The sequence below is a fragment of the Onychomys torridus genome, chromosome 3 (assembly GCF_903995425.1).
Source record: "Onychomys torridus chromosome 3, mOncTor1.1, whole genome shotgun sequence".
Lineage (NCBI taxonomy): Eukaryota > Metazoa > Chordata > Mammalia > Rodentia > Cricetidae > Onychomys > Onychomys torridus.
In genome coordinates this window covers 153,483,361-153,504,987 of record NC_050445.1, presented here as the reverse complement: position 1 = coordinate 153,504,987, position 21,627 = coordinate 153,483,361, and the positions used below count along the sequence as shown (strand labels likewise).

The 21,627-nt window shown below is 43.7% G+C and overlaps 1 protein-coding gene across 1 annotated transcript; it reads left to right on the top strand.

The window, feature by feature from the left end:
- Positions 1 to 2,083: 2,083 nt before the first annotated feature.
- Positions 2,084 to 20,658, top strand: Ldhb (lactate dehydrogenase B). Its single transcript, XM_036182408.1, has 8 exons — positions 2,084 to 2,183; positions 4,434 to 4,568; positions 9,225 to 9,342; positions 12,312 to 12,485; positions 15,250 to 15,423; positions 17,649 to 17,766; positions 19,678 to 19,801; positions 20,306 to 20,658. The coding sequence occupies exons 2-8, from the start codon at positions 4,440 to 4,442 to the stop codon at positions 20,471 to 20,473; spliced, it is 1,005 nt and encodes a 334-aa protein (XP_036038301.1). The 5' UTR covers positions 2,084 to 2,183; positions 4,434 to 4,439; the 3' UTR covers positions 20,474 to 20,658.
- The last annotated feature ends 969 nt before the right edge of the window (positions 20,659 to 21,627 follow it).

Sequence of the window (21,627 nt, the reverse complement as noted above, 5' to 3'; positions counted from 1 at the left end):
CACAGCAAGGGAAAGCGGCAACTAGTCTATACTAGCTACTCACACTGAGTATGTACTTGGGTTAGATCATCTCCAAAGCTTTTAGGTCCCACAGTTCAGTTGCCCTGGTTCTAAAGCATGGCACCCTGACAATGGGAGATAACCTTTGTAAGACACAAGAGGAAAAACAAACACCACAGGAGTGTGTTGCACAGGTGAGCCTTGCACGCTCTCCACTCTCAGCGCTGGGCTTCATCCCTGCACTTCATGAACCCTAATCACAGTGCTTTAAGGAGCTGCACCAGGATTTGGGGGGTTTGGGGCAGGAGAGCACAGGTTTTCTCTGTGTACAGCTGGATGTCCTAGAACTAGCTCTGTAGACCAGACTGGCCTTGAACTCAGAGATCCACCTGTCTTTGCCTCCTGAGTCTGGGACACGATCACATCCTTATTGCCTATTTTACTCACTTGTTTATGTACATGTTCTACTAGTGTACACAAGCCCGTTAGCAGGCATCTCCTCTGTGTGTTCCTCTTGAAGCAGTACTGGTCACATGGGAAAGTTCTCAGTATCTGCTTTTAGAGAGGAAAACCCAGCTTCTCTTTTGACGATTGGTTGTTGTTTTTTTCTTTTTGTTTTTACATTTTATAACCCATCTCCCTCCCTGGGAATGATTTATTTTGATTTCTTTAGCCCCCGTTGCCTCGATGTTTAGAATGTGTTTATCTTACAGCTGAAAACGTGTGTTCTTTTCCTAACATCTTCCCTTTATCCAGCCCCTTCCGCTACTCTTTTTCAAACCCCAAGACTTTGCACACACTAAGCATGCACTCTACCACTGAGCCCCACCCACAGCGGCCTAACACTTCTATATCAAAGCATCTCCTTTTTTTCAATTCCTAGTTATCCTTCTATTCCCCAGTAGTGTGGTAGCTCCACCCGGACACCACCCCCCCTCACACAATTTTCAATAAAATTGGGACTAGAAGCACCCCATGAGCACAGAGTTGTGTTCATACTCACATCTTCGGTGCTTGGCAGAGGAGAGATCTATTTATAGAATTAACAGTCATTTACAAGAGCTATATGCTGAGAGAAAGCAAAAGGCAAATACTCAACACCAGAGTTAGTAGGATTGCTGGATGGGGAAACAATTTTATCCTAAGAAAACAGAACTACCCTGAACCTTCAGAACACCTCCGATTGCTGAAGCCATGCAGGAGTAAGGAACCAGGCGCAAGGCTGAGACAGAGCTGAGGGTGTGGGAAGGTAGTTACAGGACTGGAGCTGCAGCTCCCAAGCAGTGCAACACACACACACACACACACACACACACACACACACACACACACACAGAACCAACTCAGCGACTCCTAGAAAAACTACATCTTACTTAGGGTCCCCATTTTCTCCCGCTAGGGGCCAGACCTTCCCTGGAGACCTTGCAGTTTTGTGGAGGACATGTGGAGGGCAGAAAACAGCCCCCTTGATTTTGTTAGGTAGCTATAGTTGAATTAGGTGTGGGGAGAGGGGAGGTCAATGCCTTATGGAAGGAACTTGAAAATGCCGGTCACTATTTAGTTTTCTTGTGTTTTTCTGTTGTTTTTGTTTGTTTGAAACAGTCTTAACAGGGCGGCCCAGGCTAGTCTCAAACTCCTGGCTTCCCTCCGGACTCAGCACCCCCAGTGATGGCATTAGAGGCTTGTGCGAGACCCTGCTCTGGTGTGGGTTCTGACAGAGTTCGGAATCCCGGAGGCTTTTCTGAGGGATGGACCAGCAGCATCTTAACCGAGGAGATGGGTCTAAAGTTGAGTCTAAATGCAATCTAGACACAGATTTCTATTTGCGCAAGATGGGGACAGCCCAGAAGGACCTGAAAGGCAAGTTTAGGCGACAACTGCCGCAGCAAGGGCCAGCCCTCAAGCTGTGAGAATAAGGTGGCTGCCTGCGGAAGGTGACCTCCAACTTCAGAGAGCGGGGGAGAGCGGGGGTTCTCTCCAGCCTTGTCCTTGAAGGGGATTGAGCGAGCCGAGGGGAGGGGTAGACCCAGCTCGGGTTTCCAATCACAATAGAGAAAGCTAGGAGGCTGGCGGGCCCCGCCTCCTCCTCCTCCTCCTTGCAGATCTAGGGTCGGCTGTGCTGTAGTCGGCTGACTTTGCGGTGGTTTCCCTTCCTCGGCTGCTGCAGAGCCTCCTCTTGTCCGGTATGTTTGGGCCCGGGACCCCAAAGCCTGACTCACAGAACAACAGGGTGTGTGTTGGGGGTAGGGAGTGAAGAGGGGTAATTGTTTGGCGGAACAGGAGGAAGGAGCTGCGACACATTCTCCCTCTTGGGGCCTTTGCCTCTGAGCATCCCCGCTCCAGCCTGCTTCTTCCTCGCGGTTTTGGGAGGCTAGCCCAGGGAGCAGAGGTGGGCAGGAGGCTGAGGCAGAACTGTCAAGGGAGAGATTTGTTCAGGTGTAAGTCAACCTGGTTCCACCAAGTCCTTGGTCGGCAGGTGGCGGGCACATCACCCACCTACTGGGGTGCAGGCTGGGGAATCCGGCGGGACCAGGTGGGTCCTGTGAAGGTTGGGAAGGTCTTGCACCTGGTGATGGAGAAAAGCCCCTGAGTTGTAGGAATGGGGATAAAGCAAAGTTCAGTCCTGAACGTCAGGTTTCATCCCCGGCTCACGCTGCCCGCTCTGCAGCCGGTACAGGCGCTTGCTGGGCCTCTTGGATGCACTAGGGTTTTGTTTACTTCTCGTGTTCAGTGTGCAAGGCCTAGACTTGCCCCAGGAGACTTTATCCGAGATGTGCGCTGCTGCCTCCCTCGTGACCTGCTTTGCACAGGAGAGGTGGCCTGTGGGCCGTGAAGCGAACTATCACCAACCTGGACCTGGGTGGAGGAACCGGTTTGCTTTAGTGGGGGAATTCGAGGCAAAACCTGGGCTTTAACAGTTCTCATGGAAGTTACTCTGCAGAGTGGACCTTAGCCCCTGACGTAGAGCACTAGTTCATATCCATAGGGGAGGGGAACGTGGGGGACCCTGAGACTCCCCTGTTTTGTTTTCCTGTTTATCTCTCCCTACAGTCACCTCTCATTTGACACAGGCCTGCTTGCGAACTCTTTTCTTTTTTTCTACCACTGTTGGGGGGCGGCGGGTGGGAGGAGAATGCCATACCTTTGTTAGATACTGAGTGAGTCTGCCTGTGCTCAGGTCGTCAACAGGGTCGCTTTTGAAATTACCCAAACTAATTTAAAATGTTTTCAGGAGAGCCCAGCTGGAGATAGCCAGCTCTTGCTTCTGCTTCCTTTTCGGGTTCCTCCTGCCCCCCACCCCCACCCCAGGCTCTCAGGAATCTGAAGATTGCACTGTGTGATGGAGGATGACCTTGACCTCTCCTGGTCCTTCTGCCTCCACCTCCCAAATGCTGGGATTCCAAGCCTTCCTAATGCATTCTGGAACATACCTAACAGATTTTAAGCCAACTAACAAAAATAAACTTGCTGTGGGTAGGGGTTGGGGAGGGTGTGCTTTTCTTACCGAAGAAACGTAGCCACTCTGTTGAAGCCGCTTAAAATACAAGGTCTGTTTGAATTCGTTTTAAGGTCAGTGCTTGTCCAAGCCCTTCAGAGATTGTGATTTCTCTAAGGCAAAATAACCTCTGAAGTGGTACAGATTGGGGAAGAGGTTTAAAATAATAAAAACACTATGGAAAAAGATAGTTGTGATTGATTCCAGCCACTTCACTCAGGACAACTGAGGGTTCTTCAGGTGGCGGTTAACTAAGCCAGGTTTAGTCACTTAGTCCTTTACAGGTTAGACCGAGAACTGGCCTTTAGAAGGAACAGGATGGGCCGTGAGTAGGGTAGGGGAGCCTCAGCTGTGATCAGCTAAGCTGAAAAGGAACTAAGATAGTCAGCATAGATTACTGTTTGATCCTTTATTGTGAAGAAGAACCTTGTAAGAACAGGGCAGTACAGTACATTTCATGAGATTTTAAGTACAAAACTCAGTCTTTGTCCTCTAGGAGTGAAGGAGGACAGAGGGAGAATTAGAATCATTTATATTGGCTTAAAAACAAAAGCTTAAATATAAGTTAGCTGGTTAACATAGTTGTTCTATAATTCCTTATAGGGACAATGGAAGGAAATTCGCTTATGTACGTATGAACATCCCTATCCCTCAGCCAGTAATGAGCAGTTATAACAAAAGAGGGCATAGGAGTGATGCTTGCATGACATCCTCTGCTCAGGGAGGCTTTTCATTTTAAGCTCCTGGAGAATTTTCCTCTGATTACACCTCCATTAAGTGAGAAATGGTTCCCTCAAGTGTATTCTGTGCCTAGACCACCCTGTGGCTCACTCCTGTTGTCCTATACTTTACTTTGAGGTTGAAGCTGTGTCGTTTTAGGCTGGTTCTCATTCAGACTCCACTCACATAAAATGCATTGATCACTCTTTTCTTGCAGGGCAACATGGCAACCCTTAAGGAAAAGCTCATCGCCCCAGTCACGGAAGACGAGGCAGCCGCCCCGAACAATAAGATCACGGTAGTGGGTGTTGGACAAGTTGGGATGGCATGTGCTATCAGCATTCTGGGAAAGGTACGTTTCAAGAGCAACAGAGGTCTCAATTCCTGCAGGAATGCATGTTCTCTCTGGGCAGGCAGCCTAGGATCGGGTTGTCTTTAGATACCTCTCAGCAATCTGAAATAACTTGTAGGATCGCACTTACCTTTCAGTACTTGTACATATATCAGAGGATTCTGGTCACCACTCATGACCACACTGGAGCTACCACCCAGAGATTTCTTAATGCTGTTATAGTAGTGTGGTGTCCCCCATCATATTCATATTTAAAATTCTCCATGCTGTCAAAAATCACACCCCTTAGCGCTGGTTTTGCCTTAATCCAAGACATGTGTTTCATATTCTTACCGTGCCTCTTTTTCTGTCTTGCAAGCCTTTGAATTTTTCTAATGGTCCAGGCCAGTTTCAGAACATCCTCTCCATGTTTTTTGGGGTGTTTCCTTGTGATTAATACAGTTGTATCTGTTTGGTGGTCCCACATGAGGAGGTATAGCATGGTAACTTGCCTCATTTCTATTGTGATAAACTGAGGCCTGTGGTTGAATGTAGCTGATGTTTTCTCTGGTCCTGCCGAGCCCTATGGACCCCACAGCCTCTTATATAACAATCACTCAGAAGCTTATATTAATTAAAACTGCTCGACCACTAGCTCAGGCTTACTACTGACTAGCTCTTGCACTTAAACTCAGCCCATTTCTGTTCATCTAAATGTCGCCACGTATTCCGTAGCTTTACCTATGTGCCATTACATGCTGCTCCCTGGAAGATGGGCTGGCGTCTCCTGACTCAGCCTTCCTGTTCCCAGAATTCTCTTTGTCTGCTTGTCCTGCCTATACTTCCTGCCTAGCTACTGGCTAAACAGTGTTTTATTTATCAACCAATCAAAGCAATACATATTCACAGCATACAAAACAACCCACAGCAGTTGAATGAGTGACTGGAAAATTAGGTGCAATGGTCTCTGCCTTCTCTTACAGGATTTTTGTAGAGTGACTTGTTGAAACAGTGGCTTGCTATTCTCAAACTTTGAACCTGTGGCTTTATTTTTAAATGATTTCAAACTTAATAGAAAATGTGTAAACATTATCTTAATAAATGAAGATTTTCATGTATGCATCATTCAGGGTTACCAGCCCTCTGCATTTTGCTGTATTCTCTCTCTTCCCCTCCTTTCTTGTCTCTCTAGCCTCCTCCATTATGTGTATGTGTATATGTATACATGTATTGGTTCCCTAACCATTGGAGAATATCTTGACAAGATGAAACTTTCTAAGTTCTCCAGCCTGTTTTCTAAGAGCAGGACAATCATTGCAGCCCACGGCTCTTGGCGTCACTTTTAAGGCTGCTTTTGAGTCTCCAGAGTTGGCATTCCTTCTACTGTCTACTATAACTGGAGTTTCCTCTCCAAGTCCCGCCAAGCCTGGCAGTCCGACAGCCCACCTATAAAATAAACACACGGACGCTATATTATTTAAACTGTTTGGCCTAATGGTCAGGCTTCTTGTTATCTACTTCTTCTAACTTAAATTAACCCATTTCTATTAATCTATACTTTGCCACGTGGCTCGTGGCTCACCAGTACCTTACATCTTCCTTGTCATGGCGGCAGCTGGCAGTGTCTCTCTGCCTCAGCCTTCCACTTCCCGTAATTCTCTTCTCTCCTTGTCCTGCCTACACTTCCTGCCTCGCTACTGGCCAGTCAGTGTTTTATTTATTAACCAATCAGAGCACACATTTGACATACAGAGCACCCCACAGCAGTCTACCTGTCAGTAGACTCTTGATTGTCCTTACAGATACCCCTTGTGGTTCACACCAGTTTCTTTTCTTGTCTCTCTTACTTTAGTGACTGAGGCCTTGCTTACTCTGAGAGCTTCCTTAAATGTGGGAAGAGAGAAATTGAGTGAGCAGCACCCCCACACACAATTCCCCTCCCCCTCCCCCACAGAGCACACTGACTCTGTGTGGAGGCTTCCTGAATACCTCTGACCAAGCATGTTCCTTCTGTTTGTGAAGTTCAATGAGTTGTTGTTTTGTTGGGGACTGAGTACAGGGACTCTTCTGTATGCTAGGCCAGGATTCTACAATTCCGTCCCTAGGCTGCATTCCCAGCCCTTTTTATTTTTATTGCTTTTGAGATTCTGTGTGTGTCTTATGTTGGCCACAAACTTGTGATCCCTCCTCTGTCCACCTCCCAAATGTTGGGATTATAGGTATGTGCCACCAGACCTGACCCCAAACTTTAAATTCTTTTTCTTATTCATGTGTATGGGTGTTTTGCCTGAGTGTATGTGCATCAGGAGGCCAGAAGAGGGCGTTGGGTCCTCTGAAACTAGATTTACAGATGGTTGTGAGGCACCATGTAAATGCAAGGGATCTGAACTGGTTTATCGGCAGAGTAGCCTGTGCTCTTAACCACAGAGCTGTCTGTCTCTCCAGCATGTAAATTTTAAATTCTAAAGAATCAAACTGTGACTCTTTTAACTGAGAAATAGCTATCAAAGAACTCATCAGTGTGTACTGTATTCTTTTGCTTGCTTTTCTAGCTACTTTTAATTGACTAGATACCTGTGAATGTGATTGCTTCCTGAATTATAGGGGTTTTAGGTAGTCTTAATTTTAGTGCTCATTCTTCCTTTGGTCAGAACAAAATAATTGAGCTTACATTTCTGTTTTTTTTTTACAAAAATAAATACATACCATAAATATATGCTATGTATTTGATGCTATTGAAGTGCTTTATTCTAAACAATCAATAGATTTTTTTTAAAAAACAACCTTTTTGTGTGCGGGTAGTTACTGTTTTGCTTTTGGGGGTCTCCTTCAAACCATGCTGGTCTCAAGTAAGAGCTGCACGGATGGCTGTTCCTCCACACGTGTGACGACAAACTCTAACGGTGACAGTCGAGATAAAATGTGCTCAGGCAGAGAGCGTGCCTACAGTGCAAGGCGTTTCTTTAGTGTGAATAACCTACCCAATGCCACAGCAGCACAGGGCCCTGGAGAGAACTGTAGCCCTGGATCCTGTAGTCCACTGCCACTGTCCAGAATAGCTTACTATCTATCTCTAGGCTAGGGTAAGCTCAAAAATGCAAACTAGTGAATGGTACCTTGAAAAGTTATCTTTTCCTCTCACAAATCTCATGCTTAACAAGCACTTGAATATAAAAATGCTGGCATCACATACCAACCCATTGATGTCAGTCATTAACCCAGAGCCGGAAGCACAACTGTAGCCATTCCATTTGGGACTTGAGATCAAAGATTTCTACAGTAACGTTCTTGACTCCAATGGGCCTCATTCCTTAGTAATGTATTTATATTCACAGTACTAGGCTATGTAGATGTAGTTACAGAGATTTCAGTCCTTCAGCAGCACCAGTCCTCCGTCATGCATCTATTTGTGTAGCCCTGCTCATAGAGGGTGTGCATCACACACATTCAGCTATATGCAGCACTTTGGTTATTTTTTAGGTGCTGACTCACCACCTTCCCTCAGTTAAGTGTGCACTTTAAAGCTGGTACTCTACACCCACTGACACAGAGGCACTGACATCCTGTGACTTGCTTTTCCACAGAAGCTCTACATAGTGTTGAGCTGTTGACGTTAGTGGCTCCCATGTGCTGTTACTGAAAGACAATTGGAATTTCTGGTGCTGGGTGTTGTCAAAGAATATTAGGATATTATTAAGTGAGAAGGTGTTAATTTAGAACTTAAAAATGCAAATAAGGGTGTTGTGGGCTCTTAGATGCTACATGTAAAAGAACAAAACAGTTGTTTTTAAATATTTTTCAAACATGTTTAAATCAAAATGTAGATAAGAATTTGTGTCCTTATTTGATACAGAACTGTCACTGCTCCCTGCACTTAGGGATTGGTTCCTGAGGGCTGACTCTTTATCCTATGACATGGCTGCCTTTCCTGGGAAGATATTTAGCTACTTAGAGCCAACCTAAGCATTCTAGGCTTTAACCAAGTTCAACTCCAAAGTGAAATCACCCTTGGAGATTTAAGTCAGATCTTTCTCCCAGAAGCCCTCTGAATTATGATGACATCAAAACTGCTAATGTTTTTCCTGAGTCAGTCTTTGTCTGTCTCTCTCATATATGTGTGTATGTGTGTATTTTCATATATGTACATATTCATTACCTAATGTGAAGACTTCCACTCTCGTCTGTGTCTTCTATTGAGTCAACTTTCATGAGGAATCTTTGTATCTTTTTCTTGAATTATCTTTGTCTTGAATGCCAAACATCAAAATTCTTGAGGATTCTAGCCATTAGGTGCTTAGCCATTTGTAAAAGGCTTCTTTAGGGTAGATTGGTGCTAAGCCATCCTTATGTGACTTAGGGTGCTATATTTGTAATCAAAGATATGGTGAGCAATTCGAATGAGAAGGTGCGATATTTTCCCTCACAGACTGTCATGGCGGAGAAAGCATGCTTGCTTATGTCTTTTTAGATAAGGCAGAAAATTAAGCCAGCTATAATGCGAACCCCAAGGCCTATCCCCAGTGATCCACTTGTCCAGTAAAGCTTCATGTCCTAAAGCTTCTACAATTTCCCCAGGCAGCACCGCTGGCTGGAAACTATGTGATCAGAACTCAGAGCCTGTGGGAGACTTCATAGTCAAGCCACAATAGGAATGCATGCCTGCTTTTGTGTTTCTAGTCTCTAGCTGATGAACTGGCCCTTGTGGATGTCTTAGAAGACAAGCTCAAAGGAGAGATGATGGACCTGCAGCATGGGAGCTTATTTCTTCAGACTCCTAAAATTGTGGCGGATAAAGGTAGGTAGTTTCTTTGCATTCTCCAAGAGTTTTTATATGAAAATTATTTTATAACAAATAGGTGATTGGAATGCACCCTCAAGCATGACAAACTGGTCATTCACTATAACATGAATCTTAAACGGTTTTATTAATAAAGAAAAACCCAGGAAGCCAGGTAATGGGGTAAATTCTGAGGGATCAGAGAAACAGAACAAGCCACAGCTTCTTCACCTCGCCAGTTCCTCAGCTGATCTTGTTTCCTCAAACTGGAAGCCTCTGAGTCCTCAATCGAATGGATCTCAGTTGATCTGCTGCTAAAAGCTTAAAAGCTTAAAAAGGCTCTAGTTCCTAGGCCTTATATACCTTTTTGCTTCCTATCATCACTTCCTGGGATTAAAGGCCTGTGTTACCATACCTGGCTGTTTCCAGTGTGGCTTTGAACTCACAGAGATCCAGATGGATCTCTGCCTCCCAAGTGATAGGATTAAAGGTGTATGTGCCACCATTTTCTGGCCTCTATGTCTATCTAATGGCTGTTCTCTGACCCCAGATAAGTTTATTAGGGTGCACAATATTTTGGGGGGCATAGTATCACCACAATTCACTTTTAATTGATTACTGTTACTACCTGTGGTGCTGTGAATCAAGCCCAGGGCTCAGTGTGCCCCTGAGCTACACACCCCAACCTAACTTCGTTTTTGTTGTTTTGTTTTTGAGACAATGTTTCTCTATGTAACAGCCCTGGCTATCCTGGAACTTGCTCTGTAAATCCATCTGCTTCTGCCTATATGATGGATTAAAGATGTGTACCACCATCGCCCAGCTAAGACTATTTTTTAACTAGAAAAAGGTGGAATTGTGGGGGTGATTGTTTCAGTAATTGCTAATGCCAAAATGTTCATGATATGTTTTAGTAATTTTATATACTACAAAATTTCCATCTACTTAGAAATGGTCCCCCATTTTTTAATTTAAGATTTGTCCATAATTCTACTTCTTGCAGACTGTATAGTCATTAAAAATGAGATTCTTCTCCATTTCTCCTGTGGCCATATTACCAGGAAAGAAGCACAGGCTGTGATGTGTGGTGGTGTTTACCGTCTGCAGCTTCCTCACTGAGGCCAACTTTTCTGTGTCAGTTCCTAGAAATCCGTTTTCTGGAGATTCTGCTTACAGGAGCACACAGCATGTGAACATATTCTGTGTTAAGAGTTCCTGTAGAATGTGGTCCTGTACTCCATGTGCCAACAGCCATCTTTGTTAGCTTTATTTTACGAACATGTGCTTTTTGTTCATTTTGCTTGCTTAAGACAGAGCTCATGGGAGCCAGGTTGCCTTGAACTCACTGTGCACTTGAGGCTGGCCCCTCCTAGCTGCTGGGATTAGAGGTGTGGAGTGCTGTGCCTGGCAACACAGTTCTTTTTCTGAAGTAAATTTAGAATGTATTCTTTTTTGAAAAATCACCTTGAAAATATACCTTTTGAAAAATAATAGAACCCCAGCAAGGTCTGTATATAGTATCTCAGTTTTCAAGTAAGCTGCATTTCATTTGTCCCAGAATCATCTAATTCTTCAGCTCCGTTCACCTTCCTACCTTGGTAAATAGTGTTGGGGTTTCTTCCTTTCTTCTATGTCCAGGGTCTAGTTGCCTTGAAGAAACTAGCTAATGTCCATTACTTACTGGACAGTCCCTTCAGAGTCCTGCATGGGTCAGGTGTTTGGGTTTGCCATCCCATCCTCACCTTGAAAACCAGTCATAAGGTGGAACTAGGAATATTCACTGCATTTGATGGGAAAAGGCTGCTAATATCTGGCATTTATGATGTGCATGAGCTGTTTGTTGGAACTTGCTGATTGCATCAACACTTCCTTAGTAGAAAAATAAAATCTTCCACAAAAATTAACACCACTAGAACATAAATAATCTTCCTTAACAAATATGTTATAGCCAGGTATGGTGGCACATACCTATAATCCCAGCACTCAGGAGGCAGAGGCAGACAGTTCTAGGCTGGCCTGGTCTCCACAGTGAGTTCCAAGCCAGATAGGGCTGCATAGTGAGATTGTCTTACACACACATGCACACACACACACACACACACACACACACACACACACGTGCACACACATGCATGCCTGTACATACTATAGACATATGTATGTATGTGTATAATACATATTTGTGTAGCCCATGCTAGCCTTGAATTCATGGCTATACTTCTAATGCCAGCACTCAGGGGGGTGCTGGCATTAGAAGTATATCCTATCCCTTAATACACAGAATATTAGAAATCAAAGTTTGATTTCCAGTCAAAACCAAACACTGCCTTTCTTTTCCTTTGTAGATGTCAGTAGCATTATATGGCTGAAAAGAAACTTTGAGTTTTGTTTGTATTGCATGTTACTAACAGGAATATGCAAAAACACAATTTCATGGCAATTGTGGAAAGCCCACCTACTAGGTTGTGGGCTCACTGACATGTTTTAGCTTTTCCTGGAAATCCAATGGACTTCTTAGCCACAAACATTTTAGGGCATTTCCCTGATTCGTTATCTGCCAGTTTTAAAGTGGGGTTGCTTCATCCTTTCTCAAGGAAGAAAAACACAGCTGCAGAAGCTTGAACCTGAAACCTTTTAATAGGTGCTGGGGAAATGGCTCAGTGGTTAAGTAGTGTGAGCTGCTCTTCCAGGCGACCTAAGTTCAGCCCATACCACCTGTGTCCGGCAACTCACAACCACCTGCGACTCCAGCTCCAGATTCTCTCTCTCTCTCTCTCTCTCTCTCTCTCTCTCTCTCACACACACACACACACACACACACACACACACACACACACACATCTTAAAAACACAATCTTTTAATACAGAAAATTAAGTTATAAGTTCTAGAGGCTTATGCAAGATGAAGTTTCTAGAACATACCATAGATGGCTTGTTTGGCAAAGGAGTTGAATTTAAGGTTCTCTCTCCTGCCTTTTTTCTTCAAGATTACTCCGTGACAGCCAATTCTAAGATTGTGGTGGTGACCGCAGGTGTCCGTCAGCAGGAAGGGGAGAGTCGACTCAACCTGGTGCAGAGAAATGTCAATGTGTTCAAGTTCATCATTCCCCAGATTGTCAAGTACAGCCCTGACTGCACCATCATTGTGGTTTCCAACCCAGGTACTAACCCGGTGCTTTAACTGTAATAGTGGCCTGTCTGGTTCTGTTCTGTGGGCTTCAGCATTTGGGGACCTTAGTGTTTGGGGTTTGTTCACTGACAGAGGTGTTCCACATGTCTTTTGCTGATGGTGCAGAAAGATGGTATTTGCAAAACAGGTGGCTCCATCCCAGGCCAAATGTTTAAAAATGTGAGTTTTATATTGTGGGGTTTCATCTTGTTCATCTGTGTTTGGTGTAGAGTTGGAAGGCATTTTTTAAATGCTGTAAAGGTGGAACTGGGAGGTGACCGTGTAAAGTACATGTTATGAAAGCACAAGGATCTGGTTTTGGATCTCTAGCATCCATGTAAACTGCCAGGCTTGGGGTCATATCAGTGTCAGGGAGATGGAGACAGGGGGATCCCTGATGCTCATTGGCCAGCCAACCTAGCCAAACTGGTGAACTCTGGGTTAGTCAAGAAACTCCATCTCAAAATAAGATGGGGAGTGACTGAAGAAGACTCAGCATGGACCTTTGGCCTTCACACTCACACAGGCATATATGTACTCTAGTGTGCATACACCATATACAACACTCCAGTCCCCAATACTACCGTTGTAGCCAAATAAATAAAAGTTATATGAGGTCATTGCTTACAGCCTCTACTGGACCCCAGCAGACCAGGATAAAAATCAGAGTGGGTTCATAAAGCAAAGTCCACACCGCAACGCTGCCACTGAGCATTCATTTGAACTGGTAAATTAGGACACGAGACAAAATAGTTACAAGCCGAAGGGGCCGAAGGGGCTTGTAGAGAATGACTTGATAGTTAAGAGCACAAGCTGCTCTTTCAGAGGACCCAGGTTCAGTTCCCAGCATTGACACAGTGGCTCACAACTATCTATAACTCCATTTCTGGAGGATCTGATGCCCTCTTCCGGACTCCGCATGTGGCACAAAGACATAAGTAGATTAACACACATAAAATAAAAACAAATAAAACTCTTTAAAAATAGAATCACCTCTTAGAACCTGGCATCACTTATTTTTCCTTTTTATTTTTCTATGACTGTCTTGCAAAGAAAGTAACTTTGAAATGGCCGAGCTGGTTTTTGTTTGGCATTTTCTCTCCTTAGCCTTTTTTCTTCCTGTTTATAAAAAGAAAGTTTTCTAAGGACAATTTAAGGTTTTATAAGTACATTGTATTTTGTCACATGCCAGAACAAATGGCTAAAGTTCAGTCTGTGTCATTATCCCCACTTTTTGTTTTTGGGGTGCACTAGGAATTGAACTACATGGTGAGTAAGTATTCTATTGTTGAGCTGTGTCACCCATTCAGTTCAGTATCGCACATCTTTAGTCAGTAGTTTACCATCAAGTCACTGCATGATAGTTAGCATAGACAGAATGTTGATAAAATGGCAGACCTGTCTCTGACTGACCCTTCCCCTGGAGGGCTGTGGACAAGCCTGGGGAATCATTGCAGCTCCTTTAGTACTGGGAGTTGGGACCTGATAGGAGATCATTTCTGTATTCTTAGTCTTTATGTGCCTAGACTGCGGCTTCCTGAGTGGTTCAGTCATGTATGTAAACAAGCAGACTATATAGATGCAGAACAGAAATGGCAGTCAGCTAGCCATATTCCATCTCCACATATCCACATTCAGTCGTCACTGATTACATCACTTCCAAGGTAGACCTTCCAAGTCTGAGTCTCCAGGAAGCCACTTCCCATGCATTAAAGTTGTCATTCAAAAGGCATTATCCAGTCAGTGTGTGCTTAAACACCTTCACCAGGCTCCAGAGTGGAGGGCAGGGGTGAGGATCGCCAAACCTGCTGTCAGCTTCCTTTCTGACCATGTGACCATTTCCTTTTTTCTTTCCAACATAGCCTGTAACCTCTGTGACCCAGCAAAAGTTTTACCATTGTGCCACATGGGGAGGAAGGGTATATAGCAGTTGTCTGGCCTTCAGATAGTAATGACATGACTTATTGGACAATATAGTACTCAAGAAAATGTATACTGGCACCCCTTGCTAACTGAGCAGCGGCATTGTTTCTGATGACAGCCTTCACAGTCATGGACTGTTAGAGTTGGTAGCAATATGTTAGTGTTCTATTGCTGTGAAGAATCACCATGACCAAAGCAACTCTTATAAAAGAAAGCATTTAATTGGGGCTGGCTTATAGTTTCGGAGGTTTAGTCCATTATCATCATGGCAGGAATCATGTCAGCCTGCAGACAGACATGGTACTGGAGTAATAGCTGAGAGCTCTACATCCTGATCCATAGGCAGAAGGAGCCTGTGCCTGACATGGGCTTCTGAAACCTCAAAGCTTACCAGCACTGACACACTTCCTTCAATGAGGCCACACTTAATTCTTCTAATCCTTTTGTGTAGTATCACTCCCGACTAAGCATTCAAATAAAAAGAGCCAATGGTGGACATTGTTATCATCATGTCCATCACATCATCTGGCTATCACGGTGAGGGCCAGAACAGTCCTTTTTCTTTCTTTACTGGTAAAGCTCATTGACTTGTAAAGTTCCTAAGTATTCTTATGTCAAATAATGATACATATGCACAATTTTTACATATTTCATGTATACAGTTTCTCACAAATGCTTCATATCTGTTTGAACCTGAGTATGAAAAGTTAAATTACATACCTTGCTGAGGCCGTATCTCACCAGCAAGATGGGCATGTGGGGAGGGAGAAGCCAGAGCACCCTCTAATTGGTTCAGCAGTTCCAATTTACTTTCTCTTTTCTAAAATATTTAGTGGATATTCTTACTTATGTCACCTGGAAACTGAGCGGGTTACCTAAACACCGTGTGATTGGAAGTGGATGCAATCTGGATTCTGCTCGGTTTCGCTACCTCATGGCCGAGAAGCTTGGCATTCATCCCAGCAGTTGCCATGGATGGATTCTGGGTGAACATGGCGACTCCAGTGGTAAGAAAGATCGTTTCCTTTGTGCCTCTGGGTTATGCAGACTATTCTTAATTTTTCTGCTTTATTCAAATTTTAGTTTTTCATACTTTGCTATATTTCAGAAAGGATTCAGAAATAGTATACCTGTATTTTGGGTTCTATTCCAGTTTGCTTTTTCTGTCATCCATCCACCCACCCACCCATCCACTCAGCTATCTTTTTGTTTGGTTGTTTTGCAGACAGGGTCTTACTGTGTAACTCTGGAACTTACCATGTAGCTGTCCTGGAACTTGCCATGTAGACTAGGTAGGCTTTGAACTCAAAGATCCACCTGCCTCTGCATCTCTAGTGCCGGGAGTAAAGGTGTGCGCCACCATGGCCACCTTCATCTAGCTATTTTTAAAAACATCTGTGTGTGAACACTTGCACACATGTGGAAATCAGAGGACAACTTTGAGAGTTGGTTTTCTCCTATCACGTTAGTACCAGGGATGAAACTCAGGTCGTGGGTCTTGAGAGCAAACTCCTGTACCTGCTGAGCCATCTTGCCCACCTCACTGTATTTGTCCTCACCAATTAAGTATGAATCATAGTCATGCTCTTTTCGCCCTCAGTCCTTTCATGTACGGTTTCTTCTGTTCTTTCTCTTCCTCCTCTCCCTCCTCCTTTTCCTCCTCGCTTTGCTTTGTTCTGTGGTCTTGTTTTCATATAGTCCAGGTTGGCCTAAAGTTCCCAGTAGCAGAAGATGACCTTGAACTCTGATCCTCCTGCCTCCATCTCCTGATTGCTGGGATCCACACCTGGGGGGGGGGGGGTTCTTTTTTTTTTTAATTAATTAATTTTTTTTAACTTTAAAAAAAAGTTTTTTTCATAACTGCAGTACAAGGCGCAAAATCAGGAGATGTAACATTGAGCCCATATTTAATTCATGGCCATTTGCAAATGTCACCCTCTGATGTCCCATCTGGATCTATCCTGACATCATAAATTGTATCTCATTCTGTTTCCTGAGTCTCCCTTAGTTCTTGATCTGTGTGTTTTCATGGTGGTGACATTTTTGGAACATGAACGTCCATCCCTGTCTATTTTTGAACAGTTTGAGCTCACATCCTTCCAGACAAGTACTGCCCAAGCGGGAAGTTGGCTCTGGTGCCTCTGCCGTGTTCTCTGGTGGATTTTCATTGTTTGTTCTCTCATTGTGTTATTTCTTCCCTAGAGCAGTTTTTTTCCCCCTGTTTCCTTATTGACCTGTATTTACACAGAATGAGAGAGAAGTTAGTCTTGCTTGGGCACAATTGGATAGATCAATGGTTTTCCTTAAAGGCCATGAGGATGTCTGGTTGACCTGGAACATCAGAAACTGTGGACCAGGTAGTCTTCCTTAGCCTCAGCAGTTTAGCTGCTATAGCTGAGTGATTGCACTAGACTTTACCTGAGTCCTTGTTCATACTGGGAGTCACCAGTGTTCTCCAAAAGTCCTGAGGAGTGCGAGACTGGAGATTCAAAGCCCACTTCCCATGTTTTTAGACATTCTCCTCTAAATTATGAAGACCCTAATTTACATATTAGTGTACTTCCATAACTCTATTCGGGTATAATTATCCTAGATCTTTTTTTTTTTTTTTCTTAAAAAGAAAGGGACTTTGGTTACCAAACAGTGCCCAGGAAAGAAGTTTACATTTCTAAAATCGAGAGTTTAGGATGGTTCCAAACTATAATCTCTTGTGGTTTAACCAACCTAGAGATTTGGAAAGAACTTCATGTTCTCTGTAAATTATATGATGACTGTTTTGAGCCACATTTGTTGAAAGTTAAAAGGTCAGTAGTAGGGGCTGGAGATGTGGCTCAGCAGGTAAAAGCCCTTGCTGCTGTGGCAGAAGGCAGAGGACCCAAGTGCACCCACATTAGGTGGCTCACATCTGCTGCAACCTCAAGTTGTTTCCACTCTCTTCTGGACTCTTTGGGGATCTGCACACGCACACACACACACACACACACACACACACACACACATACCCCACATATATATATGGTGATGGGTGTGTGTTTTATTTAAATATATGTGTTTAAAAGGTCAGATCTATTGCTAGTTGAAGGCAAATATCAGAATAAATTCCTCCCCAAAGCGGATGGGAACTCTACTATAGAGGCAGTTGCCATTGGACAGTACCAACTGGTATTGGGATAATGTGCATCAGAGTTGAGATCTGAGCTAAGGAAAAAAATTTGCTTTGTTTATTTTACAGTGGCTGTGTGGAGTGGGGTGAATGTGGCAGGGGTCTCCCTCCAGGAACTGAATCCAGAAATGGGAACAGACAATGACAGTGAGAACTGGAAGGAAGTGCATAAGATGGTGGTGGATAGGTGAGTGGAGGCGGCTCCACTTAGGTGAATTCATGTCCTGTCCCAGTAGATAAAACCCTAAACAATTTCCACACTGCCTGCTCAGGTAACTCTTCACCTTCAGGATTAATTTAGACCGGTCAGACTTGTTGTACAGGTCTCTAGAGAAAGCAAATGAGAAAGCTGGCTGTAGAAGCAAGCATGGAATTGCCTAGTGAGAGAGGGGTCTTCACCTTGCCACCTGTCAACAAAGAAGGTAAACCTGGACCCTGTTGGTACATAACCTCCTGCACAGGCACTCAGGCAGATTGCTGGAAGTATTTAAGCAGCACTGGTCTTACTACCCTGTGCCTCTCCTTACAGATGTCTGCCACCCTAATCTTGTTTTCTGAAGGCATTTCTCTTATCACCTATTCACTTTTATGATTGTTCTGCCCCAAATAATGTATCACTTTGAAATGCAGCCAATGAGGCAGGCTTGGACTCTGGTCCTAACACTTAAGCTGACTGTAGTACTGGAAACCATTGAACCTTCAAGATTAGCTGCTACCTGTCTTCTCCCAGATGTATTTAGTATAGGTTATAGTCATCCATAATCACATTCTCTGTGGACCTGTTAACTTGTGTAAAGTGTGAGACCCAGTGGATTTGTCAAAATGAAGTTACACATCACATACAGGGCCACATTTTATCACTGACAAGCATTCAATTAGTGTTTGCGAAGTTCTTGCGGGAAAATTGCTACTTCAAATATGGAAGTTTTATTTAGAATGACTTTTCTTAGGGAATTTGACTGTATATAAAAACTCTAAAAGTTGAAAAAGTTCTTAGATTTTTTTTCAGTTTACACAATGCTTTGATTTTTTTAAAATTATTTATTTATTTATTTTTTAGGTTTTTCGAGACAGGGTTTCTCTGTGTAGCTTTGTGCCTTTCCTGGATCTCACTTGGTAGCCCAGGCTGGCCTCGAATTCACAGAGATCCACCTGGCTCTGCCTCCCGAGCGCTGGGATTAAAGGCATGCGCCCCCGCCACCGAGCACAATGCTTTGATTTTATGAATGAGGTGACTGCTCACTTGAGTGGCCTCTGCTGTCATTCACTGTTTCCTAATATATTTGGAAATATACTTTTATGTAAATCAACGTTGGTTGAAAATGTCTGGTTTTAGGAATTGGAAAGATGCCTCATCAGTTAAGAGTGTATACTGCTCTTGTAGAGGACTAGAGTTAAGTTCCCACACCCACATTGAGTGGCTCATGATTGCCTGAATCCCAGCTCCAGGGGCATCCTCTGGCCTCTTGGTACTGGCACTCATGTGCACATGTACCCACAAGCACATGTACATACAGACACACAGTGCATGCACATAATTTTTTTAAAAATCTTGAAAAAAAGAGAATGAACATTCTTTTTTAAGAAATTTTTATTAAGAAATTTTCTATTCATTTTACATACCAACCACAGATCCTCTCTTTGTTCCTCCTGCCCTCCAGCCTTTCCCCACAACCCACTACCCATTCCCACCTCCTCCAAGGCAAGGTCTCCCATGGGGAGTCAGCAGAGCCTGGTACGTTCAGTTGAGGCAGGTCCACACCCCTCCGCCCTGCACCAAGGCTGTGCAAGGTGTCCCGCCCGAGTCACTGGGCTCCAAAACGCCTGCTCGAGAATGAACACTCTTAAGCACTGTGACTTCATAAACATTCACTGACACCTGTGTATCACCTGCCATGTAGTCCTTACACTGTTATAGATTTTATTTGTACATTCACTTGATATTCATAAAAAGCTTAAAAACCAGATGCATGTTCTCTTTTACTAAGGAACTAGAACCGAAAAGGTTAAAGAATTGGCCAAGATGACCATTAGAGACAGAGCAGGCGTCAACTCAGTGTCACGTTCAACTATCTCTTGTGTGGTTTCTTTTTCTAAGTGCCTATGAAGTCATCAAGCTAAAAGGATACACCAACTGGGCCATTGGGTTGAGTGTGGCTGACCTCATTGAATCCATGTTGAAAAACCTATCTCGGATTCACCCTGTGTCTACAATGGTGAAGGTGAGGGATACTGCTGCAGAGTGTAACAGGATGTCCAGTCTTAGGTTGTTTAAAGAGATTCATCTAAAGAAAGATAAGGGAAGTTTCTGGTCCATAGTTCTGCATTTAGGGTTTATATAAGCCTAGTTTTTCTCTTCCTAACCAAAGTCTAGGGCAAGAGCACTCAACTTTGTAGGAGCTAAGGTGTCTGATAACATTTTCTAAGGAATCTGTGTGTGATGTAAAAACTATTAACTGTGAATCCTGTTCAGAACCTGCCTCTACTGTACCATTAAATAAGCATAATGAGGTTCATTTTAAGCTTATGTAATAAACCATAGACAGCCTTTCATGGAACACTTGATAACGTAGCAAACCTCATTTAATGAAAAAACTATGGAGCAAACATACAAAAGAGGCAAGAAGAACCTGAAGTCAGGGGCTGGGATGTAACTCAGTAGAGAGTGCTTGCTTATTCTTACCATGGCCTCATGCCTCATCTGAATGCTTTTGTTGCTCCCACAGGGGATGTACGGCATCGAGAACGAAGTCTTCCTCAGTCTCCCATGCATCCTCAATGCCCGGGGACTGACCAGTGTCATCAACCAGAAGCTGAAGGATGATGAGGTTGCTCAGCTCAGAAAGAGTGCAGACACCCTGTGGGACATCCAGAAGGACCTCAAGGACCTGTGACTGTCCGGTTCTAGGCTGTAGAATCCAACCTCCAAAGTCACTAATCGTGAGCCCTCAGTCTTCGGCCTTGTACATAGGTCACAGTTTGCTTCTCCCCTGACATGTGACATGAGCTCACAGATCAAAGCCCCAGCTCATTTGCACTAGGAGCTCTTGAACAAATAAAGTTAACTGTTGCAGCATAATTCTGTGTCCTTTTCTCTGGGTTGCTTGAGATGGTGTTTCAGGACCTTTGTAGCTGGGACCAGCCTTGAACTTGATCTTCTGGCCTCACCCTCCCAGAGGTTGAGATTGCAAGCTCTCTTTGTGTGTGCTTTTTTCCAATGGTTTCTGAAAAGTTGTCATAAGTTTCTTAAATGATTCTTTCTACACATCAAATGTCCCTAAATTCTGCCATCTCTGCTCCTGCACCTTACAGACAACACCAGAATATTCAGTCATAGTGTGTTCCATGATTTTCATGTTTTGAGAATATGGTTACAATATTTTGAAGATTTTTAATTATGGTTATGTGTAGGTATGTGCACACCAGGCCAGAGGCATCAGATACCTTGAAGCTGGAGTCACAAAGGGTGAGTCACCTGATGTTGGTGCTGGGAGCCAAGCAAGGGTCCACTGCAAGAGCACTACATGCTCTTTACCAATGAACCATCTCTCCAGCTGTGATGACAATTTTAAGGTTATTTTAATTCTCTGAAAGGAAGAAACTATTTTGTAAAATTGGAAAAGACTTATGTTGGAGTTGTCTTTGATAGGGAAGGAAAATGAATGCTTGGGCTGAGTCACCCAGACCCAGGTTTCAAGGAAGGCAACACAATGGAGAAATGACAGAAAGAGAGATTGATACATGGGCTATCTGAGACTCAGTTTGAGAATGGTTAAGAGCCGTCATAACAACCCTGGCTTTGTGAGTTGGCTCTGTCCTTGATTGATAATGGTCTGAGCATATTTCTTGCTGTCTAATAAAACCTAGGCCTTAATTCCTTCATCCACGAACAGTGATGGTAATGGTTCCTTTTCAATTTAAATAGTTTACCTTACTTTTGAATGATTTTTTTCAGTGTTAAGGCTGAAACCCAGGGCCTTGGGCAAGCTAGGCAAATGGTGTGCCACTGAGCTGTATCACAAGCCCAAGAAGTATAAATAAAATTACA